The sequence below is a fragment of the Eptatretus burgeri genome, chromosome 15 (assembly GCF_056783735.1).
Source record: "Eptatretus burgeri isolate ZD-2024b chromosome 15, Ebu_testis_v1, whole genome shotgun sequence".
Taxonomy (NCBI): domain Eukaryota; kingdom Metazoa; phylum Chordata; class Myxini; order Myxiniformes; family Myxinidae; genus Eptatretus; species Eptatretus burgeri.
This window is the reverse complement of record NC_140975.1, coordinates 21,064,416-21,085,236: the sequence shown is the minus strand read 5'-3', so window position 1 is coordinate 21,085,236 and position 20,821 is coordinate 21,064,416. Positions and strand designations below refer to the sequence as shown.

Here is a 20,821-nt window from a genome sequence, read left to right as displayed (position 1 = left end):
TGGGAAGTGACCTCTGCTCTTTTGCCTCTGATAATACCTTATATGGGGTGCAAAATTATACATCTCTTGTGCACTTGTGGAGCTCATAGTTCCATGGGCCAGATTGACCCCCCGTGCACCCCCCCCCCCCCAGGACAGTGTGAGACCTGTTTTATTTTACTCCTTAGACCTTCCCATACATGAAAAGTGGATGCCATCATCACGAAATTGGGATGGACTACCTGTATGCCGTCACTTTCAAAATGGCCGCCAGCGAAATCACCGAAATTTCAATTTTGCACATATCTCAGCTGCTATCATAGCTTGAGACAAAATCTTGGTGTCTACACTCATGTTTTTGAGGTCAAGGAATACAATGTTGCACACAAAAAATTCCTTAGGTTATTGGATCATTTAAATTTCAATAAAGTGAATACGTAATCCAGCGGAAATCTCATTTTCGCACAAATTTTCACGTCTATGATTAACCATGTGCATGGGATATTAGCTTTCATTGATTTGTTTGGATCTCATGGACATGTTTATCATATCCAATGGACTTTTATATGACTGACACAATTGCGGTATTGCACTGAAAGAGTCTATGTAGCATTCAATATGTTATGGAATTCAACATAAAACAGAATCACCTGTACATGTAAAAGGTCTTTTATTGCTGTTCAAATGAAAGCAAAACAATAAACAAATAAAAATAAAACTTAATGTTACTTCATCATATCATTGTTGAAAACAAAACAAAAAGGTAAAATAATAACAATAATTATCTTGACTAGAACATTGACAATGATTGTCAGGGAAGATAGAATGCAAGCTCCTGAAAAGAAAAACTACACATTATAGAGACCATGAAATAAATAAATCAAATTTTAGAGGTACATAAATTAATTGTAAAACAAATTAACAGCCATCACACACAACGGATTATTTTACATGTATGTACTAGCACATCACAACATCATGACTGTTCTTCAGTATTCAATCCTCTTCACTCTCACTACCAGACATGTTCGCGTCAGATGCCCCATCTTGGTCAGAGTCATCGGATGAGGTGGCATCATCATCGTCATCATCATCACTGGACAGTTTGTCATCTTCCAGCGCTACCTCAGGGAGAATCAATGGTCCTCGGAACCACATTGGTTGAATGTTACCATCACTAAGAAGCCATCCATGACCATCTGTTGCTCGTGGAACTCTTGGTTGAGGCATATCTGCAACTTTCCAAATACCAACCTGGCAGTTAGCACGTTTTACATGTTCTTGTAGCGCTTTCTGGCAAGGTGGTAGTTTACTTGTATCTATATTCCGCTTTAAATTGATATTACCATCTGTGCCTCCAGATTTCTCCCTCAACATTTCTCCACGAGCTGTGTCCACAGACTTGAAGCGCCCTCGTCCATAAACGGCACAGGTGAAGTGTTCAAGTTCTCCAAATAATGTAGTGGGAACTTCCCACGTGTCTCCGAGTTTGGACAATGCATCTATGAAGGCTTCTGATTTCTGGAGATGTTTGATGGGTCGAACTTTCCCAATCCCTTTGTATGCACTGGTGGTGTCACAGTGTGTAAGTGCATGGAGGGACATCAGTGCAGTACACATTCTCTGACCATATTGACTGGCTAGATCAGAGATGTTTAAGAGTCTCCTCTTGTTACCTGAACCAGTGTCAAAAAGAATTGTTATTTCAAAACTTGATGCGTAATGTAGCATTATGAAGAACACATCACTGTCAGGGCTTCGGATACGTATTGTGCCATAACCTTGTGCCTGGGCGTAGGCACAGTACAGATCAATCCTGGTGTCTGTTTCTTCTTGGTCTGAATAAAGCTCAGGTTACTCTCTCTTTGTGACTGATAGCCCGTCGTCACTATTCAACGCATAGCAGTGTCCTTGCACCACTAACACAACATTCCTCTGCACAAGCTTAGGAGCAAAGGAATTTGAAGACCACACATCCTTGATCACATCCACCAGCTGAGACTTGTTCTCGCCATTCATGAGGAAACTCTTCCCATCTGCTGGTTTCTTCATTAGTGGACCTCCAATAATTAGCTTTTCACCCGACCCGATCGATCGGGTCGGGTTACATGGGTTACACCGACCATTACATGGATGTTATCGATCCATGTTCTTGATGGAACCCTCCTGATACATATCTGTAGTAAAGATGAAGTTGGTTGTTTTGGGCATATTGTCAAATATCTGATGGCAAATCAGTTGAAATTTGCCTGGGATATCTGTCATAGTGTGTAACACAGCATTGCCATCTTGAATGAGTAATGTGTCTGCATCGTTTGGAAGTGGAGCATCATCTATATCTCTCAATAGGAATTGCATTCCTTTTGATTTGTCTGTTTTCGCCATATACCCATCAGCTGTCCCGAGACTGTATGGCACAGGGCTCAACGGATATTTCATCAGTTCATCAACGTTGACCCGACCGTGGGCTTGAGATTTGACGAGAAGCTGTATGGCCATGCTGCTGTGCTGTTTGTAAGTGATGATCTTATTCTGTGCAGTCTTTAGTTTCACTGTCTTGGCATTGGAATGAAACGTTTTCAACTTCAGCTTCTTTACTGGATCAAAGAAGTGCTGCTTGGTGTCAAGTCGTTCTTTTATGAATGTCTTATTTGCTTCTCTTCCAATGGACTCTGCTGCCATCGTGTCCTTCTCCACTGACGTTGGAGCTGGTACACCGGATGAAATGCAATACAACTTATCATGATCTGGTACATTAAACGGGTTGAGGAAGCTTTGGACTGCATTCATTGTATTCCTTGACCTCAAAAACATGGGTGTAGACACCAAGATTTTGTCTTTAGCAATGATAGCAGCTGAGATATGCGCAAAATTGAAATTTCGGTGATTTCGCTGGCGGCCATTTTGAAAGTGACGTCATACAGGTAGTCCATCCCAATTTTGTGATGGTGGCATCCACTTTTCATATATGGGAAGGTCTAAGGAGTAAAATAAAACAGGTCTCATACTGTCCTGGGTGGGGGGGGGGTGCACGGGGGGTCAGTCTGGCCCATGGACTATAACATTGGGAACAGGATGTTGCTGCCATACCAGTAATGTTGACCCCTTTCATGGAATAACCAGGAACTGTGGTATGAGATGCTTCATTACCTTTGTGGATCTGCATTTCAAAGTACATGTTTCCTCCATCCCCTACTTTTGGTAGCCAGGTCGCCAACGATGCTAGAAGAAATCCAGCTGCTGTCTGTAGAGCCTGCAGGGTGTCTCATGCGAGTCAGTCCTGCGTCGTTGGCTACTTTGGTAGAGAATACTGCTCTCTACTTTAAGCCAGAGCTCCTGCGTTCCATTTCACACTTTTTGAAGCCATAACAGTTTAACGTTGTAATGATCATTGGCTTGTCCATGTTACCAGTGAGTCGAAATTTTCTAGTTGGAATGTAACATTTCTCAATGAGCTCTGATTTTTTTCATGAGATCTCATTGAAATCTTGTGAAAATGTCAAATTTTTGGAACGGCTCTTCGAGGTGTTGTATCCATCTTCTCTTCTCAATATTTGGATAGAACACCATCCATTGAGGTTGCTTGCACCTTAACAAGTACGATAATATCAGGTCTTGCATGCTCTGTTTGATGGAATATATTATCATTATTATATACAAAAGCACATGTGCCTGATCTTTTACAATGAAACGAGCTTTGTGACCATAACCTGACGCTGATTAACCAGCTTTTTATTTGTTTTCCCCACATTGTTCATAAACCCCAAATACTCGAGTTGCAGAATTCTGCATAGAGCTCTGAAAATGTGAAAATATTGTAATAGTGACAGAATTTTACAATTCCTTGTTTTACAAATCGTGCCTTCTTGACTGCTCTCTATAACGTGTCCTCATTATTCCCCAACTTTTGTTATTGCATGTAACAGGAAAGGGAGATGTGTTTGGTGACATATTTTGGAAGGAGGCAACCGTTGCACCATCTTGCGCCAATGTGCGTGCACTCACGTACTGTGACTTGCACGTGATAATGCGTGAAGCCCTGCTCAAGGTGCTGGATTTCTACATGGGGTTTGCCACATCCTTCGCACGCAACCTTGTCCTCACCTTCAACCTGCGAAAGCGGGTAAAACCACAACGGAAAATCACCTCCTTGCTTCTATTTTCCTTTATGCGTATCTGATAAACTTGACATTTGTTATAATTCTTCCTATATTATGCCTGGTGTTGGCTTAATGGTTAGGGTGGTAGGCTTTGGATCCTTGGGTACCGAGTTCAAATCCCACTCAGCTGTTGAATTAATACCAGGTGGGATTAACTCGGCCTGTCATCCTTCCGTGGTCGGCAAAATGAGTGCCAGCATGCTGGTATCCTGTGTCGGAGTGGCGAGCCGTCCAGGATTGTGCCCAATAGCCAAGGAGACTGCTGAGGCAGCACCAACGCTCTGCACAGAGTATGGTCCCAATCTCCACCTTCCTATAGTGCACCATGATGAGGGCCTTTCCAGCGGGCCATTTACACATTACATATGCACATTACAATGGGGGGTGGGGTGGGTGAGAGGGTGTAAATTGAGAACAAAATATTGAGAATGAAGAAGGGGATGTCGGGCACCGTGGGACAAGTGTGAAGAGAAAGCAAAGGAGGTTGGGAGATCTAAGTAAAGAAAGGACCAAGACAAAGCACCTGGGTGTATCAAAAACAGCATATTTATATTAATAATAATTTAACCTCTAAGCTTTTGGAATTTTATCCAGTAAAGTAAGGGTTGGTAGGTCAGTCAGTGGTCTAACACAAAAAGAACAAGTGGTGCCAGGCACAACAAATCCCACCCATTTCAGGCATAAAGTTATTTTGGGGATCAAATTTAAATTTCATACATCCTTAACCTGAATGATGATTATAAGAAATATTTTATTCTTAGTTTGAAGTCAATTAAACCATTTTTGATGAAGTTATGACCGTAAAATGATTTTGACCTTTTTAAGGCCACATTAGGTCAAAGGTCATGGTGTCAAATGAAAGCCAATAAAGGACTTGATATATGTCTTCCATCGTAAACACGCATATTCCTAACCTTCTTATCCCGCCCCCAGAGGGAGGGAGCGGGTTATTGTAATCGTCCGGTTTGTTTGTCTGTCTGTTAGCAAATTTATGGCAAAACGGCTTAAGCAAACACTATCAAATTTAATCCACAGGTGGGCAATGAACGTTGGATGACCCCATTAACTTTTGGGTCCAATTGGATCAAAGGTCAAGGTCAAGGTCACAAAAAGATCAAAATCGTTTTTCGCTCATAACTTCGTCAAAAATGATCTGATTTACTTCAAACTAAGCTTCTCGTGAACCTTATTCTATTTGTCACTTATAATCCTACCCATTCCGATAGTGAAAAATGCATATTTGTGAAGATTGGTAGGGTCCGAAGTTTTTCGGGGTCATGGTCATTGGTCAAAATTACATATTTTCCATTATAAATCAAACTAGAACGGGCACTCGGTAGAGCGCATACCTTCGCCGCCGCAACTTTTTTCTGGGCACATTTGAAAAACGTCATTTTAAAACGTCCATGACGTCACAACCGGCAGTCCGATTGACGTCAAATTTGGTGTGTAACCTCCTTGAAGGCAGTCCAACAAAATGGAATGATAAACACTGAAAAATTAAAAAGTTGAAAAATGACGTCATCTTTTGACGTCATTTTGACGCACTTCCGGGGACGTCACGTCCAATCGGGGACTACCATTCTGAAAGCTCGTAGTTCACTGAACGTTTTAACGTTGGTTTCATGTCAATAGCTCTATTAGATCTGAAGCTATGTCTACAAGTATATTTTGACCTTGAGTGTGACCTTGACCTTGACTACAGAGTTAATTGACAAAACCTGTACATCAATAAACAGATATTTTGGTACTGATCCTAATGCCTGGATTTGGGAGACTTTGCTTTACAAAATATATAGATATTTGAATGTAAAATATCAGGACATTTTAGCCACAATTGAAAAACGTCATGTTCAAACGTCAATGACGTCATAACGGTCAGTCCGATCTAAGTCAAATTTGGTGTGTGACGTCCTTAAGGTAAGTCCTACAAAACAGTATGATCAAAACTGATGAGATCGAAAATTTACGTCATCTTGTGACGTCATTTAGACGCACTTCCGATGACGTTACGTCAAATCCGACACTACATATCCGAAAGGTATCTCGTCATGGAACAATATGGCGGTGGTTGCATGTCGATAGCTGTATTATGAAGGAAGTTATGCTCAAAAGAGTTTTTGACCTTTTCATGACCTTAACCTTTGACCCGATCGCTCCCAAAATCTAATCAAATCGTCCTTGGATACTCACGAATCATCCCACCAAATTTCATGCAATTCGGTTTAATACTTTCTGAGTTATGCGAATAACAAACAAACACACATATTCACAAATAAATAAATACACAGCGACCAAAACATAACCTTTCGCAGAATGCGAAGGTAAAAAGGTTAGGAATATGCGTGTTTACAATGGAAGACATATATCAAGTCCTTTATTGACTTTCATTTGACACCATGACCTTTGACCTTACATGGCCTTGAAAGGTCAAAATCATTTTACGGTCATAACTTCATCAAAAATGGTTTAATTGACTTCAAACTAAGACTAAAACAAGCCGGTAGGCGACATGGCTGCTCGCTCTAGATGGAGAGCTGGCCGACGCGACTAGCCGATATTCATGTACATGCTATCAATCAATTTAGCACAATAAATACGATTATCACAGCCCTCTTAGTTTGCGCCCAGAAACCCGCCTTGTGAAATTTCAGGCATGTTTCCAAAGAGACTCTAACAAATGGCAGCCCTGGTAATTCCATTTATCTATTCGCTAAAGATTTTATTTTTTTATATGATGCTGTAAGACATTCTCCTTGGGCACAAAAAAACAGGTCCCTCGGAGGTCCAGTTTCAGAGGTATTGATTTTTTTTGTGCAGTCCACAATAAGTGTACGATAAAGTATTTTAGCTGTTGCTAAGCAACGGAGGTGTGCATAGCAACCATTCATTTTTGTGTACATGCGAGCCACATTGTACACATTTCACCCAAGTTTCATCAAAGTCAGACTTTCTCGTAGAGATATTCCCAATTAACCGTTTGTAAAATGTTCGACATGTACTCGCCCAAAACCTATCTCCTCCTACAAATATTTTTTGTTAGGGCTGCAAATTTACATGAAGGGAGCGAGATAGATTGCGCACAGAACTCGAAGCTTCGATTTTTCGATTTTTTTTTTTATTTTTTTTTCGATTTTTTGACCACTTTAAAGAGCCATTGCTATGCCGTTGCGAGGGCCCGGGGTCCCATATTCGAAAGCAAACGATTCCCAGAAATATTGGTCCTCCCTCCCAAATTTCATTGGAATCGGTTGAGTGGTTTAACCCCTAGGCTTGACCAAATTTTTGCGGACAGACAGACAAATTGGAAATGTCCAGAATAAGGGTGCTCTAAGAGCAGCCAATATTCCTTATTCTATTCCTTATAATCAACATTCAGGTTAAAGATGTATCAAATTTAAATTTGATCCCCAAAATAGCTTTATGCCTCAAAGGGGCGGGATTTGTTGTGCCTGGCACCACTTGTTATCCCACCCCCTCCCGGAGGGAGGGAGCGGGATATTGTAATTGTCCGGTTTGTTGGCTGCTCTGATTGCCCACCTGTGGATTAAATTTGATAGTTTGCTAAAGCTGTTTTGCCGTAAAGTTGCTTACAGACAGGCAAACAAACAAACAAACAAGCAGTCATAGACTGGTACTTACGAAATCGTCAACTTGACCTCTGACCTTGTCTAATAAAAGCTGTTTCTGGAGAAGGTAGCGACGCAAACCAGAAGTTTCTACGATGCTTCTGCACCAAACCATCAAAAATCGTAACGTCGACCGAAGCAAACATCTCCATTTCTCCACGCAATTAAACCTTAACGTAACTCAACGACACGTCTGCTCGAGCGCACTGCATCATGGGACGACCCGTGACGCGTCGAGTGAAACATTTTTTTTATACAATCTTAAAACGTCTCCAAAACATCCGATTTTTACCAGAAATTCGACAACCGAGTTTTAAGCACCCTAAGCGATCGCAAAAACCGAAGACAAAATTAAAATTGAAGTTAAAACGAACTCGTAACGTCGAGCGAAGCAAAAATACTCCATTTCTCCACGTGCATTTACGGAATTATGTTTGGCCTCACTGTGACCTTGACCTTTGACCGATTTTGACCAAAATCTAATCAGCATTAGCCATCACCCTCCTGAATCACGTGGTTTAATTTGACATTGGTAGCTTCTTCCGTTCTCGAGTTATCTGTACCAAACCATCAAAAATCGAATATTTGACCTCGCTGTGACCTTGACCTTTGACCGATTTTGACCAATATCTAAGCAGCACTAGCCATCACCCTCCTGAATCACGTGGTGTAATTTGACAATGGTAGCTTCTTCCGTTCTCGAGTTATCGTGCCTACAAACAAACAAACAAACATACAAACAAACAAACAGAAACGGAAGTCATCAATATACTTACGAAATCTAAAGATTTCGTAAGTAACAAACAGACAAACAAACCGGACGATTACAATATCCCGCTCCATCCTTCCGGGGGGTGGGATAATAATTGCAGATTCAAATCTCGAACCAGCTGGGAAGGCAATGGCGACCCCTCAGTGCAACCTTTGCTTCTAAAGTGCTTCAGCAACAGCTCCAATGGGTGTGTGGCTTGATTTCTCGAAAGATAAATGGCCAAAGTATTTTTATGCTCATAAAAGCTTTTGGGAACCTTTGTGCTGAGTCTGCCACTTAACTTTTAAAATCACACCTTACAAAGATGTTTGAAAGTTTACCAAGTAACCCCTCAGTGTGTGATATGAAAGCAAAGGATTGTCATAAAGCAGGATGATGACACTCATCCAAATATGAGGTATGAGGGTATATACTCAAACAAACTGCTGAGATGTAAGCTTGGCTATCCAACAGAAAAGGGGTTGAAAGTTCAGGTTCGCATTTTGCATTCCCTTGCAACCTCGCATTGAACAATACTCAGCATTGGCCTCAAAACATTTTCTTCAGAACTGCCATTAATACCGAAGGTGTATTTACCTTTGAAGATTTGACTAAGCTTCAGCCTGGATGTGAGTGAGAGGTCGTCCGATTTACATTTTGGGGCTCACCTATCTATGACATGGACTTCTTTTGTATGGCCCATTAACATCCGTAGATTAATTTTGGAGGGCATTTCTGTTTGTAGTGTTTGTAACCAATCCACTTAATCGCACCCTTCCCGCTTCAATCTGCGAGCTGAAAATTAAGATGGCGAGGAACAAGAAACAAAGATGGAGGAAAGGTCAAGTCTTTTGAAATTTCCAGATAGAGTGCACAATCTACAGATGATCAAACGCCCTGGCGTTACATGTGGTTCAAGTAAACCCACCACTGCTCTTTAGTAATCGGTAAATTTAGATGTTCATTAAGCGAGTTTCAAAGCTGAAAACGAATGGCAACCAAGTCAAATATCTGCCAGTGAAATTGTTTCAAATCAACGATGTTCATCATCATTTGGTATGCAGCCTGTGGCTGCTGGTTGCATTATTGCTGGAAGTGCGGCTGTGCCACTGATGCGGTTCCTCGATTACCAGTAATGTGGTATTCATGTTGCTGACCTCAGAAGGATAACAGCCTGAGTCAATCCACCTGGTCAATGGCACAATGGGAGCTCAACCTCAAGAACTTAAGATCTTCAGCCAGCCATATTAACCGTTAAGCCAATACCAAGATGATGAAAAACTCTTCACTTGCACTCGTTATATCAACTCTTTTCAATTCCTGAAATTATTGACAAAATTACCGCCGACATGGTATAAATTAAGTTATGTGGAATTTGAAAAACATCTTTGAAAAAAAAAATTCTACACCCCCTGTTATGTTATCGTCCGCTACACTGCCAGATTCATCAAAAACAACCGACTTCTCATGCTTCCCACGGTCTGGTTCGTATTTCCCTGAACATCTGTTGTTCTGTTTATGGTTATTCTCTCTCTATCTCTCTCTCTCTCTCTCTCTCTCTCTCTCTCTCTCTCTCTCTCTCTCTCTCTCTCTCTCTCTCTCTCTCTCTCTCTCTCTCTCTGTCTCTGTCTCTGTCTCTGTCTCTGTCTCTGTCTCTGTCTCTGTCTCTGTCTCTGTCTCTGTCTCTGTCTCTGTCTCTGTCTCTGTCTCTCTCTCTTTTTTTCACGTTACGTTTTGTTTCGTGTTCTTCTGACGTCCACTCTGCCGTCATCTGAGGTAATATCAACAAAAATAATGATACATTTTATTTTTTACTTAATTCGTCCCTATTTTACTCGAGCCAATTTTTGATTTAGGTTTTATTTTTCAAATGGTAGTCCTTCAAAAATAGGGTGTCTATTTGCCGTCATTTTTTATGAGTGCCAGTTGGCAAAATACGCAATAGGAAAAATCTTGCCAGGTAGAGGAACAATTGTATGTGAACCAATCATCTCATCTCATCTCATCTCAATGTATGTGAACATCTCCTTGTTTTTTCTGTTTTTACTTTTTGCTGTAGCCACTATCGTTGGTGTTATTCATTGGTTTAAATTTGAGCCCAGAGTAGAATGCTGAAACATAGCAGAAGAATAATTAGTGAGGCCTTCATAATGTAAATCTTCTAATAATAGTTTCACTATAATAATAAAGAGCATTTGTATTTTCAATTTTTTTCTGTGATCAAACCTGATTTAAAAACTATTCATCTTGATGGGAGCCACAGTACTGGGTTCACTGTTTTGTCATTATGTGGTCCATGTTTATTTTTCTTTATTTTTAAAATTTACTTTCAGGTGTAATTTCCTTGACTAAGTGCTTTGGTTTTTATTATTTCTTGCAGCTCATCTTTCGAAAGATAAGTGATGTGAAGCGCGAAGAGGAGGAGAGGGAGCTGTTGAAAGACCAGGCCCCACTTGACATTCCCCCAGACCATCCTGTACGCAAGCTCTTTCAGCGTTTTCGGCAACAGAGGGAGGCAAGGCTCCAAGCTGAAAAACTTCGGCAGCAGCAACAAGACATAGACCTTGAGAATGGCACAGCTCTTTGCAAGGAATTGCCCGGCCCTTCGCCACATCCTGACCAGACAGGAGTTGACACTCCGGGGTCATCGGGCAGTGATGTCACGGCAGCGACAGCAACATTGAGGCCACAGGCCTTGAGCCCTCTCGGACCAAGTAAAACGGGGCCTCTGGGTGGAGAACTTGGTGGTCGAAGATCTAGTGGTGGTAGGCTTTGGGCTCGTGCCAGAGTGTCAGCTGATGTCTGTGGGGGAGGCAGCACAGCAGGGGGCAAAGCGGATGATTGGAGCCAAGTGTCAAAAGCAGAGTCTATGGATACGTTGCCACAACAGCGGGCTCGCGTGCCTGGCCAGGACGGCAAGAATTTCCTGCGTAAAACGGATTCATGTGACAGTGGCATCACCAAAAGTGACTTGCGTTTGGATCGTGCAGGTGATCCTGCAGTGGGTGGTCCATCAGCTAGTGTTGTAGCAAGTGGCGGAACTGCAGGTCGGAGCCCCCTGGAAAACCGCAGTCCGGCTGGAAATGACGGAAGACAAGCGTTTTCACCCATCCCCGAGCAAAGTCTACACCTTGCCATGCTTGAGGTCAAGGTTGAGCTAAAAGATGACATAAGACGGTTGGGGGACCGTGTTGGTTCAGTCGAGAGGAAGCTTACGGAGATTCTTTCATTGCTGAGACCAGAAGAAAACGAATCTCCTCAAGTTGAACGAGCTATTGTACTGTCTCCTCCTGATGAATACAATGCCTCTCAATCACCAACACTTGCTTCTGATGGGGTGCAATATTCCTTCTGATGGTTACACTTGCCTTGTAGAACAATTGTAAGGATGATCTGATTTTTTTTGATTTTTTTTTCCCTTATCAGAGGACTCAGAGCCCATCTGAATTGCTGCTATCAGGAGGTTTGGATTGTACAAGAAGCCAGGAAGCATTTATGATGCAAAGCAAACACAGCAGCTCAGGGTTGTAAAGGAACATTTTAACTCTTTCCGTTCTGTTACTCCACAACTTAAACCCTTGTCCAATTCAAAACTTTGTACCATTTCCATTGGCTGGACCAGAAAACTCTGCGGTAGAAAAAGGATATCATGCTATGTTTGAGAGACTTTACCTTTTATGGAAGTCAGTAAGAAAGGTTAAAAAAATACCTGCACCTCAAATTACCCTATCACAAAGAATGTGTGCGTGTGTGCTTCCGTCCATCCTGGGTTTGTGAGATAAATATTGAGCAGAGTGTTCGTGCATGAAACTCTTCTTGGTCAAGGTCTGACAACAATGCAACACTTCACTCTCTCACTCTCTTAAGGGATATCCTTAGCCATAAGGAATACCAATTCCCTTTTATTTCCCAAATGGCATTCCTGTGAAGATTGCATTTGCTTGCTATTTGTTATTTATATTTGCATAGATATATATTTATTTGTTTACTTATTTATTTGTTTTTTAGTTTTTGAACCAAATGGCCATTTGTCTCTTCATCGGATTTTAAGGTCATGAGCCACCGCGGTATCAATGATGATTACTGTGAAGATTTTATGACTTGGTGTGATCATTCAATGTACTTGACCATCAGAAACACCACTGCTTTTTTAACCTTTGAAGTCACACTTGTCACTTAAGACCGGACCTCCAAAGCCATATACTCTAAACATTTGGCTTACAAGATGTGGAGCAAATTTCGTTCGGGATTGTCTACATATTATTTATGCATTGAGATTGAGCTTGGGGGTTTGGGAAAATAATGGGATGAGAAGAGGTGAAAAGGAAATGACATTGGATGGAAAAGGGATTCAAAATATATAAGTTCACCCGTTTTCATAAATATGTGCACGGTCTCTTACCACGTGATTTGATGGATGTAGTTTTTAAGATTGCTGAAAATTTAGACCTGGTATTCAGAAGGAAATGTGGTGGATAACAGTGTTGATACAGTAATAATAATAATGACAACCACAATAGTGCCTGTTTATAAGTCAGAGATGCTTGTGGTTTCATCCCATTCCCTTGGTGATAAACATATCCTGGCAAATATGACTTATTATTTGGACACTCGACAGAACCGGATTTATTTTCCGCAGCTTTGTTTCGCTCTAAATCACTTTGTTCCGTGTTATTCTTGCCTTCGACATTTTGATTCTGGTTTATGGCATCATCACATTTTGGAGAACCTTGTGGTGTGATCACAAGGTGCCTTGGCCTCGACACATCAATCAAGTCAAGAAAGATTTTCCATTTGCTGATTGCTCCTTCCAACCTGTTTGTTTACGGGCTCAAGGATATGGCAATATTGTTCATCTTGAAAACATGGTCTGTCTGGCACTTTCTGTAAGGTTGGTGAAACAAAAGCGTAGTGGGAGAGACACATGATTACAGTGCACTTTGTGGCTTTATATCACCTGCGTTCCTACTATCAGTGGAGGACCAACCATTGGCATTCTCAATGACCAATCAGGTGAGCACTTTCTCCACTGATGGAATCGGCAAATTCCCACGCAACAACTCGTACCACCTCCCCGTTGCATTTTCTCCAACGAGAAGTAATCATAAAATGCATGTTGAACAGATCCCATATTTCACGTTTTCTATGTGATTGAAGCTGTGTATGTACTTCTGAATCATTGATGTTAATAAAGATTTGACGACTCAGCATGTAATGATTTGTATCGTTCTCCCAGATGTCATTAGTCCATTGAAATGTTGTTAAGTCAATGGACTCTCCCAAAGAAAGTGTTTGTTATCTTGCCAAAACGAAGTTTTTGCAAGATATATTAGTCAGCTTGTATGTTTTTTTTTTTTGTTGTTTTTTTTGTCTGTAATCACGTATAAAAAATTCTGCAGAACACAGTTATCATTGGAAATTTTTGTAACTTCGCATATCAGAGGCCTATAGAGGTCCCTTTCAGTGCACAAAATTTTGAAGGTCAAGGTCAAAGGTCAAGGTCACTTTGTCGCAAATCAGGGGAGTCAATGAAACCCTTATTTTTTGAGTAATTTTGATCGGATCGTCTTCAAACTTCATGGGAATATAGTTCATGGTCTGGCGCTCAGCTGATTAATTTTTGGTGGCGATTGGCCTTGACCTTCATATGTTTTGTTTTTTTGGGGTTTTTTTTTGTTTGCCTGTAATCACGTATAAAAAATTCTGCAGAGCACAGTTATCATTGGAAATTTTTGTAACTTCGCATATCAGAGGCCTATAGAGGCCCCTTTCAGCGCATAAAATTTTCAAGGTCAAAGGTCAAGGTCACTTTGTCGCAAATCAGGGGAGTCGACGAAACCCTTATTTTTTGAGTAATTTTGATCGGATCGTCTTCAAACTTCATGGGAATATAGTTCATGGTCTGGCGCTCAGCTGATTAATTTTTGGTGGTGATTGGCCTTGACCTTCATGGTTAATGCCAAAGGTCAAACATATTTGACCCCCAAGGTCAAATTTTCAAGTTTTAGGAACCATATCGTGTAGTACCTCAAATTGAACACTTCGATGAGTGCTTTCTAGATATGTCAAGCTTGAGACATTATGACGTCATTTGGTGACGTTATGAGGCAAAATCATATTTTTCATGGTTACTCTGTAGAACGATTCTCATCGGAATCTCTCGTAGGCAGATATTCCTCAAGGAGTCGCTCCTGGTGGATAGCAGCTCTGTTTACCTCAGTGTGACCTTAAAGAAGTCACACATGGTCACCTTTTGGCAAGATACGCGTCACCCTGTGGGTGACATTGGTTTATTTGTCTGTCCGTCAGTTGGCGTATCAGCACACGAGCCTCCAACCCGAAATCGATTTTTCCTTCGACCTTGTCCATCGTTTTCAGCTGTGATTACAGGATAGTTTTACTGAAATTTTATCCTTATAAACTCTTATTTTGAAAAGAAGTGGAGGCTGTGGGTTTGGGAAACAGGAAATATATTGTATAGGGTATATCGGCATTCTCCATGGACCACTAACAAATACAGAAATACAAATATGTGAGACAAAAGGGACACACAATTTTCACAGTTGCTATCTGAGCAGCGGCTAAAGTCGGCCTTGAACAACACAATTTGACAAATCCAGGATAAGATACGATTTAACACGGAAAATTGGACGGAATGTAACAGCAACACAGGGATGAAGATATAACCGAACAACACAATGAAACCGGTTTATAAAACTTCGCTTGAATGAGGTTGAAGAAGCAGTGGCAGATTTAACCAACACATGCAAAAATCCCTGAACCCGAGGTCAAATTGTTGTGTTGAACTCATATTGTAGTGTCCTCGGATGGACGATTTAACAGAGGCGATGGCATTTGTATCTTTTATTTTCATGAAGAATGAAATACAGGGGTCTGATGTTGCAATATGTCATGGATTTCATTTGAGTTCATGATTGAAAGCGTTCACTTATCTAGAGTATAAGAAGCGAAAATCTCAAGCAGGAGGTGAAGGACTATCTCCCTGGATATATCTCAATTTTTCAAGTCTGATGTCCTGCTCTACTTTTGAAGCTTGCTACCTGTGTCACAAATGCCAACCTTTATAATTGGCTTTCTAACTTCCCCTTACATCACTCATCATCACCTTACTCCCCCTAATGTCACCCACCTCACCTTGCTTCCTTCTTTCACCACCTTATGATACCCAACACTGCCAATCACCACCTTGCATGACCACCCCAACCCATCATCACCTTACTCCCACAAGGAGAAGCACCTTACTACCCCCACCCTCACTCCTCCATCTTATGATCTTATGTCACCCCACCCAACCCATCACTGCTTTACTTCCCTCTTCCATAACCCATCACCCCCCTTTCTCCACCATTCTGTTTCCCACCAGCACCCATCACCACCCTTCCTTATTCGACCTTTATGTCATCAATCCCTGCCCATAATCACCTACTTCCCCCTTATGACACCCATCCCCACCCATGACTGCCTGACTCCCCTCTTACATTGCCCATCACCACCTGTTAGCTAGAGTATAAGCATTATCAGCATCACATAAAGCTTTCAAGCACAATGTGGGACTGAGATGAGATTATTCCACTCCACGATGGTCACAAAAGGTCATCCTGTAACAAGAACCGACAGTAAAACAATGCCCGAAGAGCGATGTTTTAAGGTGGTGATGTTGTTTAATCTACACTAATAAATGTCAGTGTGTGACCATCTGTCCGTCCGTTACTCTGTCCATCTCCTCCATAACTCCAAAACCATGAAACCTAGAGGCTTCAAACTTTGGATGCATACTAAGTGAACTCCAAAGGAGTGCATGAATTAAAATTGGGTGTTTGGGTTACTTCAAACAAGCCTTTTGAAGATAATTAACGGCCTTATTTAATTATCCTTTATCAAGGCTCATCCTTGGTCACCTCACTATCCCTTGCTGGGGTCTTAATTCACCTGTTTTTTTTTTTGCCTGCTCAACAGTGCATTGACTTTGAAAAAGGTTGCAACAATTTCTTAACGACAAACTCTCTTTTTCACTTTACTGACTCATATCATTGAATGCCTGAGCATCATAGCTACAAATCACTGGATACATTGCAATGCTTATAAAGGCTCAGAGACACCAGCGTTGGTGACTATTTCATTTCTGCACATGCTATAACCTCAAGAATCTCTTGATCTGAGCCAAACTTCAAAAGTTTAACTTTTTAGTTCTGACTGCTAAAACGTGTTCATTTGGCCAATTCGGACATTGCCTGACAATCCGGGCATCTCCGGGTGCGTGGTGTTTATGTGACTTATCGGCGATCGCTAATCGTTTGCCAAGCCAGCCGTTCCTTAGCATCCATTTTTTTGGAGTGCTGCTTGAGTGCTTAAGCCACTTGCCAAGCCCCCATCATGAATCACACTGTCACTGAATATATCGATCAACTTGAACAAAGTGTATTTGGCCTCACGTTCTGCGGTGCATCAAGCTGTGCTTACTCGCTGAAAATGTGCAATTGTATTTTACACCATGTTTCTCCTTTTTGTACGATCTTCTTTCATTATATGACCTGTCACTTTGATGTAGATAGATGCAGATAACAAAATTAAACATTTCAATTTTTAAAAATTTCTTCAACTGTTTCGTTGGAATGCTTGCCTGAGTGGTTAAGCCACTTGGTGAGTGCTCTTTCCAGCTTCAGTGGCGATACCGCAGTGCACTTCATCTCTGGAGTTAGGGCCCTGCCACACCTTGACGTTTTAGCCAGCAATGGCAACATATAAAAATGTATGTAAAACGTTGGCGTACGCTGAAATTTTGATGTATTTTTTTAAGTTTTTGGCATATTCATAACTTGTTGGTCGTATGCATAACATATTAGTAACGGGCACAGAACGTTTCGTTGTGTTATACATAACTTTTACCAACGAATGCTTACCTTGTGGTCGGTGTTCAAAACCTATGACAAACGATAGTTTAACTTACCCTTTGCACGCTATATGTATCGCCGGCAAACTCGTGGCGTAGCCAGTTAAGAACTTGCCGGACGCCGATTGAAATCAAAACTGCCTGGGAATTTGAAGTGTCAACATCGCAGTCACACCTTGATGATTTTGCCAGCGTATGCCATTCTATGAAAAATGTGTTTACAACGCTAGGCACACGTCAAATACGCTATAGGTAAGTTGTGTATACGTTTAGAGTATGTTGGAAATCATTGAAGTACGCTGGCATATTACCTAGTCCGTTTGAAACGTCGTGAAATTTCAAGCATGCTGAAAATTTTAAGACGTACTCGACGTTAGGCTCACACGTTTCGCATGCGTTGGCATCTGTTCCTAGCACGTTCCGCGATCGTTTAAACACGGCGAACACACGTTACTTGTGGGTTACTCATAAGTCGAGCACGTCAAGGTAATGGCCAACATACTTGAAACCAAATTTCTAACCGATGAGTAATGTGCTTTGAACAAATGAGTAGCGTCAGCTTAGCCTATGTTTAACGTGCTTGGAAACTATGAGTAACGTGCATTGAAACTATGTATAACTGGCCTTGAACCAATGACTAGCATGCTATGAACGTAAGAGTAACGTGCGTTTAACCTATGAGTAGCATGTTTTGAACCTAAGTAAAACGTGCTTCTAACCTTTGAGTAACATGCAATGAACCTATTTGTAACGTATGTAGACTAATTAAATTGACGTCTTCCGGACAACCATAGAACTTCCTGAAAGTGTTTCTAACTTACATCTACCATGTACTGGCGTATTGGCAGTGTTTAGGGGAATTGGTATATACAAATGGGCTTCACAATAAAAACCCATCATTGTTCCAGACTCCATGGTGAGTAGATGTGAATGCCGGTAGTATCAATAGTAGCAGTACTATTACTAGCAGTAGGTGTGCGTGACAGTAATAATAGTAGTAGTAGTAGTAGTAGTAGTAGTAGTAGTGGTAGTAGCTATATGTCTATGTCAGTAGTAGTATGTGAGCGTGATGTGGAGGCTGTGGGGGATGATGGATCCTCGTTGCGTCAATGAATAGGAGAATACTTTGCACCATTGTTCGATGTTCTGTAAGGGCTAATTTTTTTTCCTCATTCCGAAGATGAAATATTTCTTTGTTTTACTATTGAAATTATTAAAAACGACTTTGACAAATGCCTCATGTACTAGTAATGAACACAGAACGCTTCGATAACTTATAGATTAGTTTTTCCAATGATTGCTTATCGTGTTTTAGGCGTCCACAACCGATGCCCAACGATAGTCTAGCGTATGCATAACGTGGGAGGAGCGCATCGTTTACGATTATGTGACGTTTGCTATCCATTGACTGCCACTAAACTATTTTAATAAACGGCTGTCACTCGCCTATTGTTTTTGGACGCTGGTACTCGGCAATTCAAATCGTTTCCATTGAACGAGTTAAATCGCTTCCACTGGACTATTGAAATGATTTCATAATAATCCTTGGTTATCCTTGGACCCACTCTGGCAAGCAGCTCGTCAAACATCGCTGGGGGCATTCGCAGGAAGTTGATGAAGGATGCATGGTCCTCGTTCCGGAGTTCCACCATGAGCTGGTCATATATGCCGTAATGGCGTCGCCACCCAATCCATGGTCTCACCCAGTTCCTTCTCCTCCGTTCACGTCTTCTTCTCCCGGCTCTATTGGCACGCAACTGGTGCAGTGTCAACTCGATGAGGTCATGTTGATGTTCGAGGACAGGTAGGTATTGTCTCAGCCTTGCCGTATCCTCCATCTCTCGGAATGACATCGACATGTACTCACCACGAAATCTAAAAAAAAAGACGGGTTCCTCCTGCGAAGGCCCTTTTTATATGCTAATTCCCGTAATCGCTGTGAATACGTCATTCTACGTCAGCTGTTTGTTAGAAACGCATTCAGTAAGTTATGTGCTCGTCCTGAAGACGTCAAATACGTCTACATACTTATTTGTTCGAAGGACATGCTCTACAACTAATTCCCAAGCACGTTACTCATAGATTATAAATAAGTCACGGGTTCCCTAAACATTACTTTGATGTGTTTCGATGTATGAGAAACTTTCTAGTAGCGCGTTGCGAGCTGTGAACAACGTTCGTGTAGCGTGCTTATAAAACGTTACCTATAGTTTATGAATAGGTTTCGGGTATGCAAATGTTACCTCAACGTGTTTCCACATATGAGTAACATATAAATAACGTGTGTCAATGATCGCATAACGTGCCTAAACCTTATGGTCAGCGTAGCGGAAGGTGTGAGCCAAACGCCGAGTATATCGTAAAACTTTAAGCATACGAAAAGTTGAGAAAAACCACAAAGTTCAACGATTAAAGCCAGCGTACAACGACTTATGGCAGTGTTTTTCAGCGTGCTCTTAACGTATACAAAACGTACCCATAACGTATTAGACGTGTGCCAGCGTATTAGGCAAACTTTTCATAAATCGGCATATGTTGGCTAAATCGTCAAGGTGTGACAGCCCCTTTAGGAAGGCAAAATAAATTAGATGTTTACAATGAGTAAAAAATGTTTTCAGTTGTTACAAAGCAATCAATCACCACATCATAGCAGGATAGCCAATAGGTACACATGCTCACTCTAAGCTATCTCGCCCTTGGGTTTGAATCCCGACCGAGCTATAAACTGTCATCACTGTTTCACAGGCAGGGTGATTCATCAATGTGTGTGCCATATCTCAGATGGACATTAAACATCTGCCGGAATCCCCCCTCACCCTCCCGTCCCCACTTCCCCCATCCCCCCTTCCCTCTCTCCTCTCTTCTCCGACCCTCTCACTCTCCCACCCCTATCCCTCTCTCCCACCCCTATCCCTCCCACCACTCTCCCCCTCTCTCTCTTCCACCCCTCTCCCTCTCTCTCTTCCACCCCTCCCTCTCTCACCCACCCCTCTCCCTCTCTCTCTCAAACCCTCTCCCTCTCTCTGACCCCTCTCCCTTTCTCGCTTTCCAACCGCTCACCTCTCCCCACCCCCTTTCCTCTCCCCTTTGTCTTTCTCTCCCACTCTCTCCGACCCCACGACACCCTTTCCTCTCCCCTGCCTCTGTCTCCAACCCCTCTCTTTTCCACCCCTCGCCCTCTCTTTCTCATCCTCCCCTCCCTCATCTCTCCCTCCATCCCCCTTTCTCCACCCCCACCTTTCATGTTCCCATCAGCAACAGGTGATATTTGTTCATAAAAATAGTAATATTATGATTGCCCAGTAGATGGTGCCATCCGTTGTTAAATGAAAATAATACTATCATTATTATTATTACCCAGCAGATGGTGGTATTCGCAAAGCAAGGATCT

General features: G+C 41.8%; 1 protein-coding gene and 1 pseudogene across 4 annotated transcripts in view; one reads left to right on the top strand and one right to left on the bottom strand.

Annotated features, from left to right (window-relative positions):
• The window catches only part of LOC147011700 (voltage-gated delayed rectifier potassium channel KCNH1-like), an 82,605-nt gene extending 68,878 nt beyond the window's left edge, over positions 1-13,727 (top strand). For all 4 annotated transcript variants that reach the window (XM_085858261.1, XM_085858259.1, XM_085858258.1 and 1 more), the window contains 2 exons: positions 3,906-4,102; positions 10,900-13,727. In XM_085858261.1, the coding sequence (XP_085714387.1) occupies positions 3,906-4,102; positions 10,900-11,874 (1,172 nt within the window). In that variant the 3' untranslated portion in view covers positions 11,875-13,727. The remainder of the gene's footprint in view (positions 1-3,905; positions 4,103-10,899) is intronic.
• LOC147011701 (uncharacterized) lies at positions 776-2,743 on the bottom strand (annotated as a pseudogene).
• Positions 13,728-20,821: the final 7,094 nt, after the last annotated feature.